Source organism: Sphaeramia orbicularis, chromosome 12 (assembly GCF_902148855.1).
Source record: "Sphaeramia orbicularis chromosome 12, fSphaOr1.1, whole genome shotgun sequence".
In the NCBI taxonomy this organism is placed as follows: domain Eukaryota; kingdom Metazoa; phylum Chordata; class Actinopteri; order Kurtiformes; family Apogonidae; genus Sphaeramia; species Sphaeramia orbicularis.
The window spans coordinates 45812019-45824307 of record NC_043968.1 but is presented as its reverse complement, the minus strand read 5'-3'; the positions used below and the strand labels follow the sequence as shown (position 1 = coordinate 45824307).

At 37.1% G+C, this 12289-nt stretch overlaps 1 protein-coding gene across 2 annotated transcripts; it reads right to left on the bottom strand.

Moving 5' to 3' along the window:
• Positions 1-1003: 1003 nt before the first annotated feature.
• Positions 1004-11969, bottom strand: LOC115430744 (tetraspanin-8-like). 2 transcript variants are annotated; one of them, XM_030150936.1, is made up of 9 exons: positions 11959-11969; positions 11547-11661; positions 9179-9244; positions 8954-9070; positions 8480-8554; positions 6849-6944; positions 4634-4804; positions 4425-4508; positions 1004-2143 (listed from the first exon to the last, which is right to left on the bottom strand). In XM_030150936.1, the coding sequence occupies exons 2-9, from the start codon at positions 11604-11606 to the stop codon at positions 1913-1915; spliced, it is 900 nt and encodes a 299-aa protein (XP_030006796.1). In that variant the 5' UTR covers positions 11607-11661; positions 11959-11969; the 3' UTR covers positions 1004-1912. The 2 variants fall into 2 exon arrangements, with proteins under 2 accessions (XP_030006796.1, XP_030006794.1); XM_030150934.1 differs by lacking the exon at positions 11959-11969 and having other exon boundaries at positions 11547-11705.
• Between the last annotated feature and the right edge of the window lie 320 nt (positions 11970-12289).

Below are 12289 nucleotides of genomic sequence, written 5' to 3'. Positions count from 1 at the left end.
TAGAAGCACTCGGAGAGCGCAGACCTCCGCCAAGGTTGATCAGTGGCCCACCCCGTGGGCCCCCCCCACCCCCAATCACCACCAAAATTTAATCATTTCTTCCTTATCCCATTTCCAACAAACCCTGAAAATTTCATCCAAATCTGTCCATAACTTTTTGAGTTATGTTGCACACTAATGGACAGACAAACAAACAAACCCTGGCAAAAACATAACCTCCTTGGCGGAGGTCAATAAAATTATAAATTTGGATCCTGAGGAGACATAACATTTATAATTTATGGCTTGAGTTTAAAAAGTTTAGGAACCACAGCTTTAAACGTGAGCAGAACTGGCCTTTGATTATTGTGTGACAAGAAAATTGTAACCTTTGTCATTTTCTAATTGTCACATGTTTTCATAGACGTCATATCCACAGTTATGCTACGTCATTTGTCTATGCTAATGGCTTTAATTAAATGGCAACAAAATCTTCCCAGAACTAAACCCTCAGTTGAAATATTCCTGAGCATCTTGGTCTAAATTCATTCATTCAGTTCCATTCGATATGATTAAGGGGTCTTTTACAATATTTGCTTTAATATGTAAATTTATACTTAATATTTGCATCATAAGAAAAAAACCCAGATTAAGGCATTTCCTGCCTCCAAAGTCAATGTAGTTAGATTTAACTGAAATGTATGACTTTCAAACCATACTTCCTGAATTTCAGTTTCAGATCATTTTGACCCGAAGTGAGTTTGCATCCCTACAAAATAAATTCTATGAATTTTCAGAAGCTTTCAACTTAATTTCATTACATTTCACAGGCCAGGAAATGAAGCTTTAAAATTCTAGGGTGTTTTCAGGTTTTGTTTTGGTGAATGGGAACCCTGACTTGACTTAAATGCCGTAATATTACTACAAAACCATGAGTACAGTAACAGATATAGAGATAACGTCATTTCTCATCACCGAAGGATATTCCCTTCACGGTTAATATAAAAACACACACACACACAACTCATTTTATTATTTTTATTCCATCTTAAGACACCACAAGTATATAAAAAGTACAAAAATAAGTGAACTTTTTAAAAACACCCATTTTTTTTTTGCTTGTACTTTGATGTACATTCTAAAAGCTGTTGAGCAAAACAGAAGGAAAAAGCCTCACATTGATTTTAAGTCAATACATTCATTCGCCACTGATGGATCACACATCTTTTCTTTATGCAACATTTTAAGGGAAAAAATTATTTGTGGAAAACTGAAAAACTGTCAAAACCCAGAATTAGTAAATTAAAAGGATATATTTTGATTTCTCTTTGAATTCTCAGACTTTTAACCAATAACAAATTTTGTGGTAATGAACTGGAGTTGCAAAGATTGTTTCTTCAAGTTCTATCTCGACGAGTTACACTTTTACTTTTTTTTAATTTCAAAAATGACAGATCATATTTACTATAATTTTTCCAGTGCACTTTAAAAGGCTTTGAAATATTCCATCTTTTTTTTTTTAGCTTAATTTGAACCATCCCTTTTACTGAGACAAAAGAAAATCATTTTGTGAACTCAACACAACTTTGTAAAAAGTGAAATAATTGCCCTATGATGCATTTACAAATGATCTTTGGCTAAAGCAAACTGTAAACACTGCCCACTACGACACCGAGCACATTCCCTCTAGTGGAGTTGGAACGTAACGACATGCAAATGCAAACCTCTAAGCAGCTTTTTATCTAAAACCATTCACCCCAGTGTTTGACACAGTTCTAACAATGTTTGCATAATTTTCAATGGAGCCACCAGCCAGAGCTCCTGACTGATACAACACATTTATCTAAACACATAATAGCAAAACAGACACGTATAAACTCTTGAACCTGTGCATCACATTAACCTCTGATAAGTGGACCGGTTCATTGCTGACTCAGTGCTCAGTATACTGAGGAGGGTTCTGCACCTCCTCGTATTTTGGAAGGTTCTGCACCTCCTCATATTTTGGAAGGTTCTGCACCTCCTCATATTTTGGAAGGTTCTGCAGCTCCTGGTACTTTGGAGACTGAGGGTTGAAGATGGCAGATGCCGTCAACAGTACGGTGGGTCTGTTCACACGGTTTAGCTGGTGGATCATGAAGGAGGACAGACCCGTGCCCAGAAGCTGCAGGAAACAGCAGACATCCAGTTAAAACAATGGTCTATCAGCATCATTTCACTATTTGAACATGTAAAAATCTATTTATACATCGTGGTTGTCTGTACCAGACAATACATGGGTCCATAGAATAGAATAGAATTTATTTGTCACATGACATTGACAAGACAATGACAGTGAAATGGGAGCTGCGACAGGCCCCAGTTGTGCAAAAAACAGGTGTAAAATAAAATAAAATAAAAATTGGCATTTCAAAATATATAACCTAATATACTATATACAAGAAAACAATATGCATCGCCCAGTCAAAGCCAAAACTTTTATTGTATAAGAATGTGTCTTAATGTGTATGTGTGTGTCTGTGTGTGGGGTGGGATGTTATGAGGGGGGTCCAGAGTTCAGAGTCCTTATGGCCTAAGGCACAGGTGTCAGACATGTGGTCCGGGGGCCAAATCTGGCCCACCAGAGGGTCCAGTCCGGCCCCTGGGATGAATTTGTGAAATGCAAAAATTACACTAAGATATTAACAAACATTTTAGTACAGCTTCCACATTCAGACCAATTCAGTCTTATAATAGCCTATAAACACTCACAACTCCAATTTTTCTCTTTGTAAGTGTGAATGTTTTCATGCATTTAGACTAAAACAAAGTATAATTTTGCAAAAACTCTGAATAACCTGAGCAAATATGAACAATCTGAAATGTCTTCAGAGAAGTGCAGTTTTAATAATATTCCACCTGTTACTAAATATTTTGTGTATCTGTAGACCCACTGTGATCTGTAAGTTATAATGTATATGTGGAAATGATAAACTGAGGCATAGTAGTGTCAAAATTACTTTTTTTTTTTTTTAAATGTTCATGTTATTCACATAATTTGAAAGGATAGTTTGTAGATTTAAACATTTTCATTATCTAGTTTTACTTTTTCACTGTAAAACACAGAGAAAAGTTTGGAGTTGACATTATTTATATATTATTATGTTATTATTTTACTGGTTTGGCCCACTTCAGATCAAATTTAGCTGGATGTGGCCCCTGAACTAAAATGAGTTTGACACCCCTGGCCTAAGGGAAGAAACTCCTCAGCCTTTCTGTTCTGGCCATACAGGAGCTTTGCCACACGGCAGCCACCTGAACAGTCCGTTGCTGGGGTAGTGAATGTCTTGGGGGACGATGAAGTAAAAGGGCAAATAAAAACGAGATGAATAATGAAAAAAGGCACAATCTTAGCAGAGCTGCTGCGACGGCATCTGGACTCGCCCGCACCATCTTGAGACAATAACTAAAACTAAAGATCACTTTTGTGTATTGTTTGTTTTTTGTTTCTGTCTGACTTTAAGCTTAATTTCCACACAAGAATCCAGTTAGATCAACATTTGTGCCACATTCATCTGAGGTTTGAGGTCTTCAGAGTAGAAAAATAAAAAAATATGGGAGCTGTAACTATTTGGGCAAACAGTTCTACCTGCAGGTGGCGCCAAAACTACTGTGATGACTAAACAGTGGCGGAAGAAGAACAAAATGGCGGAGGGAAAACTACAGTCCATCAACACTGTCTGCAGCACTCCTATTACCAGACTTCTTTTCCTTCATATTTATGCTTAAATCCAACACCTGAGATAATTTAATTTATAATGGTTCTTTACAATGTTCATGAGACAAGGAAAAGAACTCATAATATTAAAAGAGGCTGGATTTTGTCAACATTAAAATGCAAAACAAACAAAAAACTGGCCTTAATGAGGCTCAGGCTGATTTTTCTGACCATGTTAAACTAGATAAAAATAATGGGAGCTCCTCGAATCATGACTTTATTCAGTGAAAATGCTTGAGAATTTACATTAGCTGAGTAAAACAATTTCTTGTCTTCTGCTCAGAGGTAGGAGTTAAGTTTTAAATCTGCATTATGTTTAATGTTACTGCTCAGATCCTGCTCATAAGGGCTTCTGATTATTATTCTGATAGCATTACTTCAGCCATAAAATGCATGGAAGTTTGTTCCTTGGAAGTGAAGGGATTTATGCACTTCAAAAAATGTTCTGCTAATTTTAGACCAAACCTGAAAAATTTGGCAGTTCAGAAAAATTACTCTTATCTCACTCACTGACTGCATGATCTAAATGTTGTAGCTGTTAACCTCATACATTTTACTTAATTTGTTGAAAAAATTTCTAGAAATAATCACTTCATATGAACTTTCACGGTGACTTTTTGGTTCAATCCATCCCAGTAATCTCAAAACCAAACTACAGAGATGAAATTAAATACTATTAAATACTCACAGCCAAGGATGCGAGAGTGAAAACGATGGCAATCTCAATGTCAGTTACAAGCTGGTAGAAGTAACGTATGACAGGAAAACACGGCTGAGGATAAAAAAAGAAAGACGTCAGTTAACATCTGTACATGCAGGCACCCTATGCTGAACCTAAAAATTCTCAGAAAGAAATTGATCTTTATTATGTATTTACAGTGCCTTTGATTTACTGACCTTAGAGTAGACAAAGTGTTGCTCTGGGGAAGGTTGGTGAAAATAAGATGAATATGATTGTTTATACCGAATGACAGACTTGCACCTGCCAAACTCCTCCTCCATCTGGCAATGACATGAGAGAGGGATCGTCTTCCAGTCGTCATCGCCAAACAGACCACAGCAATGTTCCTAAAATCAGAAGAAGAAGAAACACATGAGCTCTATCAGCCATTTGACTTTACCTGAGGTTAGAGAGAGACATGTGGAGGTGTAATTTAGTCTGAATGTCAAAGTCGACAAGTGCCTTCTTAGAATTTTGGGGAAATAACCTCTGTAAAATTCTCAAACACAGTTGCTGATTCAGTTTGTTTCAGTGGACTAACCAACAGACGGCGCCACAGAAGAAGACTAACACTGATATACCCTTACAGACATTCAGAGAATGTACACAAGAAGTTTCAGAGTGAAAAACAGGATGTGGTGTTCCAGTTCCTCCTGCGTCACAGCTGATGTGGAACTAAAAACTAAATAGGTTGATGCGGTGGTTTTCAGTGTGGAGTCTGAAAATACTGATGCTCCTTTTCTTTAAATCTTCTTCTGATTTGTTTTAAAAAAGAAAATCACTGACACTTGTACTGCGTCATCTGTGACATCTCACCTAAATCGTAATGAAAGAGTCTATTACAATCTGGATCATTATGGAAGAATAAAGTCATAAAAAAAAAGAGGAAGTGACATCTGACAGTATGCAGTTCCTCTTCTCAGTCCTATTAACATATTTTAAATGGAAAGTCTGAATGCAGAAGTGACAGAAGAGGAAGGGGAGTTCTAACCCAGGTTTCCTTAGCAATTTTGAAATTGTTAAATTTCCAAAATGCAACTGGAAATATTGTCACTGTGATTGTGTTTATACATCTATTTTATTTTTTTGTGCGTGCCTGCACTACCAGTGTAGCCAGAAACAGTCACGATATCGTGAGATTTGAGCACCAATCAGAGCAGGGCTGAGGCATAAAATGGGAGTAGTGGCAACAGGTAGAGGAAGTAAGAGAGAGAAGACGGTAGCGTGAGCTGTGGTGTGGACGGCAAACATAGAGTAAGAGCTGTTATAGAGGTCTACTGAGGATGAGTGACAGGGAAAAGAAAGGAGAGGTGAACCGAACTCCTGAATTGGCCAGGTTTTTTTCCTGTGATTGGAAACCCTGATGGTGAGCTAGGAACAAAAAGAAGAACTTGGATCTGCTGAACTGCTGAAACCCCCCCCCCCCCCCCCCCCCCCCCCACACACACACACACACACACACACACACACACACACACACACACACACACACACACACACACACAGCCGAGCCCAATTCCCTTATTTAATTTTGGACTCGACTTTTTTTTTTTTTTTCCCCTGACTACAACAGACTACTTTTCCTGGATTTTTGGACTTCTGACTTTGTTTTTTTCTTTATTGAATTGGAACTGATCATAAACCTGTGTGAAAGTTAGTTTGTATGGAAGAACAGAAAAAAGATCCATCAGATTGAAACTCTGTAAGGTGCACCCAAGCTAAGAATTATAAACAGTTGTTTTTCCAACCAAAAGAACATAATAATATAACTGGTTGATCAAACCTTTGTTTTGTAAATATTGTAAATATTTTTTTGTCCATACATGGTACCACTTTTACTTGCAACTCATGTCTCCTGGTTTCATTGCATTCTGTGCATCAGTTTAATTATTCCCTCGCATTAGCCGATCCTGGAAATCTTCTGAATTTTCTTCACATCCATTGCTAAACTAACCTACAGCAAAGCCACCTGGTAATGCTAATCATTAAATCCTACTTATATAGCACTTGCTACAGAGTGTCCTGTGATGACTTGATAAGGGGGTAAACAGTTCTTTTCTGCTTATAATACAATAATCTACATCTGCCTGTCTGCATCATTTCCATCACTCAAATCACACACGCACTTGCCACACACACACCCGTGATGCATGCTGGGAACACAAACTAGTCTCAGATGCAAACAAACTAGAAAATACTTTGACTAGTTAAACCCTTCATGAAAACAATAGTTTGTGATGCACTTGGTCATCATGCAAAAGATTACTTAGACTTCAACAGGACACATTTTATTAAAAAAGTTAAACAAATAAAAGGCACATTTAATAAAGTCCACTGAGTCATTGTTTTACTCTGTAGGTCAGTGTGGGTGTTTGTATGTGTTGGTCTTACCGAGTATTGCAGTGTCTCAACCATGTCCTTCAGTTTGTCTGGTTGATTGTCCAGAGGCACAAGTTGACGGAGCATAAGTTCCAACCCACTCTCACCCTAAACACACATGCAGACATCAGCATCTGCACTAGTAATATACAGTAACTAAGTACAATTACAATACAGGTTTGAGTTTAATGTCATTTAATTTGCACACTGACTTTCCTCCATTGTCAAAATGGCACATCAGCTTTAATTTTATTCTGCTGTCTATTTATTCATCCATTTTATTGTTTATTATTGTTACTTTTTCTCTCACTTTCTAGCCTTAAATTGGCATATTTACAGTGTTAATTTAGTGCTGGCTAGTACGTCTCCACACTTCACACTTTTCTTTTTTCTTTGAAGTCATTACTGTGTGCTTATTGCATTATATTACTGTATATATAGCTAGTATTTAGCCCTCTTTGTATGCTGCAACTGATAATTTCCCATCCTCTATTTCTGATTATTCTTGCAGATATATATATATATATATATATATATATATATATATATATATATATATATATGTATGTATGTGTGTGTGTGTGTGTTGCTTTCTCGTGGTTTTTAACTAGGACTCGTCATTGAATTTTTGGAAAGGTAACCCTAAATAAAATGTTTTATTTTTCATTATTATTATTATTTCTACATCTATTACATTTGGCAGCTATACTTATTTCGGAGATTACTTCATATAATCCAATACAGAATTATTATATTAAAGTGTGAAAGAGACAGCAGCAATTGTACTGTAAGAAAACTTAGACTATTTAATGTTGATAGACTCTCGATGTTTTCTTTCTCCATTACCTCTAGTATAACCAGACCTGAAAGACAGACACACTTGAAAATATTGACCTTTTTTTTTTGCTTCTAGATCATGAAACATGCAGATTGTTGCGCTGAGCACAACAAATATCAAATGAAGTGAGTCCTGTTTTTATCCACTTTTAACTTCAGTATTTACAATATGAGGATAAGCCTGGTGCATTCTGTGACAGAACATGATTATGTGACATTGGCAATGAAATAGCTTGTTTTTTTTTGAGGAAAATGACCTAACTCTCCATTTGATGGCTCTATTCTATGGTTTAAGGAACATAATGATGACTCAGTATATATTTCGAATGTTTTATAGGTATTTTAATAGCCAATTAAAAAAACAAAAAACAGATGAAGACTCTTAAATACGCCAAATGTTCTAATAATTTTGGCCACCAATGTCTATATTTCTTCTGTGCAATCAGAAAAGTATTGCATTTCATGTTGATCTTTATCTGTCAGGTTATTGTGCCGTAACCACATTTAATAAAGGCTAAACTGAACTAATTCTCTATCACAGCTACTAATGCCAGATGCATTACAGTTTCCCCTCTTTCTTTAAAAAAAAACAAAGAAAAATGTGAGTACTTTTATAACAACACACTCATTATGAAGGACAACCTGCATGACTCAGTTCTCTACTATTTTCTCATGGTGCCTGAATTCACATTTACAGGTATCTTTTTAAGCCCACCTTTTTGTGGTAGTTTTGCCTGGAAAGTTTCCATCTTAAAATAATTTTGTGACACATTAGAAAGGCAACAGTAAAGCATCTGTGTTGTTACCCCAGGGCGGGCCAAGGCCAAGTAGATCCCAGCTCGGAACATCATCAGACCTCCAATGACCATACAGACGAGGAACTGCAGATGAACACAGACCGGAGACAGGAACGTTAGTGGCTTTACCACTTAACAATCAAAAAAAGACAGTTTTTTGATTACAACAAACCTATTAACCATAACTTCACATTATCTTTTAACATTGTTATTTAAAAAAAGCAGTTGAGATGATTATGCAACATAAAAAACCTCAAGAAGTAAATGCCAAAGTTCTAAAGTTTGGGTTTTATTTATACATGAGGAGAAAATAATGTTGAACAGAAACAAGCATTCTCCTCCCTGTGCAATCCAGAAAGAAAAAACAAAAGTGAAAATGGCAGTTGACCATATTTCAAAATTCATCACAAGTCAGGAAAAGTCACAGATGTCATCATCCTGTACAGTCCTGTGTGTCACATGTTGGGTGCTCTTGGTACTCACTGACACCAGACTCGATTTGCTCTCTTTGTGGGCCCCGTAGGCCCCCAAGAGGGCAATCACTGTTGTGAGGATGCCCACAGTGTACAACCCAATGAGACCTTGGGTTCGATGTTCCATCTGAATATAAAAAAAACAAGCGACGAGTTGGCATTTTGTTCTTTTTAAGGTACATCTTTCAGTCGCTTGTGCGTTTAATTACACAATGGGTTCAGTGTTTGTTCTTACATCACTTTTGTCGCGGGTGTACAGCTGAACCACACCAGCCAGAACAATGATAACGATTCCAATAATCTGAAACAGAAAACACAGTTTTTAAAAGATTCACGGGAAGCAACCACAACTACAACATTAAAAACAAACAAAGCACCTGCACCACTGAAGTCAATATCCAAGGATTTTTAATTTAGAGCTAAAACTACATGTGAGGCTGAAAAACATATGCAGAAATCAGTGAGTTGCAGTTTTTCTGATGTAATAATTTTCTGGAGTTTTACACAGTAAATTATGGACTGTTTGATAATAAAAAAGATAGATGTGAATCAAACTGCTCCTCAACTAGGGTCACCATAGTATAAATGGCTAATGTGAACTTATCTTACTCCAGCTAAACTAAAACAGTATGATAGCAATATTCCAGATATCTGCATGAAGTACTACGACTTGAAGGAGACACAGTTTCACTGTGAATGTAGTAAAACAAAATCCTTTAGAGAGATTACAAAAATAATAAAAAAAAAAAAGATTATAACATTCCACGTTTTTTTCTTGCACTTTATTCTGTTGCTGCCGTGACCCCTGAATTTCCCTGTTGTGGGATCAATACAGTCGTATCTAATCCATCTAATCTATTCCACTAGATCCGGTTTACGTTAGTATTGAACCATATCCCAATGATCACAAAGACTCAAATTCTGACTGATATGGATTTACTTCATGCCAAAATGTTAATCGAGATGGATTGTTAAAAAGGACTAAGACACCAAGTGCCAAAAAGTGGATTCGAAGAATGTTAATAGCATTTCCACTACAAAACATAACACCGAAAGGGAAAACAAGAGTCTGGGGATCATTTACTGTCGCTGTGAAATGTACGGACTAAAGATGAAGAAGAGGAAGGAATAGATTCTGGTTCCTGATTTAAGCCACATAACGTGACTTGCTTGGACTGAGCACTAACTGCTACAGTAGCCTGAATTTATGCTGATTATTAAGTGACTTTTCAAATTTTTTCATACTTTTCTGAGACACTGTTGTTCTTTGTCATTTTATTATTAGATAGATAGATAGATAGATAGATAGATAGATAGATAGATAGATAGATAGATAGATAGATAGATAGATAGATAGATAGATAGATAGATAGATAGATAGCGGTGTGACTTGAAACTTATGAGACTGAGGTAAATTCCCACAAAGCACTTAAACAGGTTTCCAAGACATAGAGCTGGACCTGATCAAGTCCCAGACAAGGATCAGACTGAACTTGTTTCAGGGCAGAAGGAAGTCAGCGCTCTGGGTTTACATTTATCAGTGGGACAGACAAACTAAGAGCTGCTCTCAGATAAGTTTGAGTATTATTTTAGGTCATGAAGTAACCGGAAAGTACCTCTTAAAAACACAACGGGAAGTCCAAAACTTCAACCCAAGCTCAACAGTCTTAGGCAAGGTACCGCTTTGTTGTTTGTGTCATAATAGTAATGGGTGTGTACCTTTATGACCTCTGCCAAGGATGTTACATTTTCATCCAGGTTTGTTTATTTGTCTGTCTGTTAGAATGATAACTCAAAAAGTTATGGATGGAGTTTCAGGAAATTTTCAGGAAATGTTGATACTGGCACAACGAACAAATGATTACATTTTGGTGGTGATGGGGGGGGGGCTGATCTGCCTTGGCGGAGGTCTGGGCTCTCCGAGTGCTTTTCTAGTTTCTAACAAGAAATATGTAGGAAGTAAGTGCACAGTATCAACACACACACACAGAGAGAGAGAGAGAGAGAGAGAGAGAGAGAGAGAGAGAGAGAAAACTTAACAGCTTCTTCAGGTAAAGTTGGTTTTAGTATGATTTGGACTCAAGGGATTCATGATCTCATATAGCTTCTATTTTTTTCTGACATGGATTTTTATTGTTACTGTTTGCATATTTGCTGTATTTTCCGGTTGTACATAGATTATTACAAACACTGACAAATGCGCATGTGTGATCATGCATTTCAGAAAAAAAAAAAAAAAAGAATATTGTAGAAGCCATATGGGATCATGTGGACAGAGAAAAGGATAAAACCCACGGAGCCTGTGGGCCATTGTGAAGGTGACAGTGTGTGTGGAATACGTGTTTCATTACTGTGGACTTACTTCCTGCATATTTCTTGATAGAAATAAAGACAAACGCACATTACAGCCCTGCAAAAACAACAAAATACGGACTACCTTACCTAAGACTTACATATTTGAAACTGTAGTTTCTGTTCTTCCAACCTTTATCGTCATTCACCACAGTCTGTACTGGGTCTGTATCAGGTTTGTACTAGGTCTGTACTGTCCACTACGCACTTGATGTCAAACTGTAGAATGACAAAAGTTTGAATGAACTCACCACGAACAGGATGTTGAAGATCGTGAAGATCCGTTTGAGGCAGGTGTTGATGCGCCCCATGTTTACACTTTAAAATAGTCCAAAAAACCCAACAAAGTTCAAGTTTTACTACACACTACACAGAAGGTGCGACTTCACCGTTCCACAGTGAAAGTACAGAGCACAGAGGGTATTTATAAACAGGGGGCGGGGCTTCCAGGAAACGATTAAAAACAAGGAAGAGACGCAAATGACGTTGACTACTCCATATATGGACATCCGGTTAGATGCGTAACGCAAAGGGAGGAGAGAGTGGCCGTGTTCCTAGAATGTAAACTGGAAAATTATTATTAAACAAAAAGGAGACAGATGTGTCCAGACCAGAGCCTTCCAAAGCCTTATAAAGGTTTCTGTATGTGGCTCTGGTCCACACCTATCCTGAATAAACACGTGTCAGGAAATTACATTCTGGCTTTTTCTTAAGAAGTTCAAAAACATGTCACAAAGTTTCTGTTTCACCCCTTCAGTTTCACCTTCCTCTGTTAATTACCCCCAGGGAGGCAAGGGGTATTGTTTTTGGTTCGGTTTGTTTGTTTGTTAACACCAGCAGCAACAGCAGGTCAAAGGTGAAATTTTTTTTATGAATTTTAAAAATGTTTTCCCCCCATTTACTCATAATAGGTGCAAATGTCTCTAGCAGCAAAACCACTGATTGAATTCATACCAAATTGGGTTTATAGATTCCCAGTGACCAAGAATAGATG

Bases quoted from the DNA above. Each gene is read 5' to 3' on its own strand.
- LOC115430744 (XM_030150936.1), bottom strand. From the start codon at position 11,606: ATGGGGCGCATCAACACCTGCCTCAAACGGATCTTCACGATCTTCAAC. The intron at 9,245-11,546 runs GTGAGTTCATTC...TTTCTGTTTCAG, and splicing joins TCTTCAACATCCTGTTCGTG to ATTATTGGAATCGTTATCAT. The intron at 4,509-4,633 runs GTCAGTAAATCA...TTTTATCCTCAG, and splicing joins AACACTTTGTCTACTCTAAG to CCGTGTTTTCCTGTCATACG.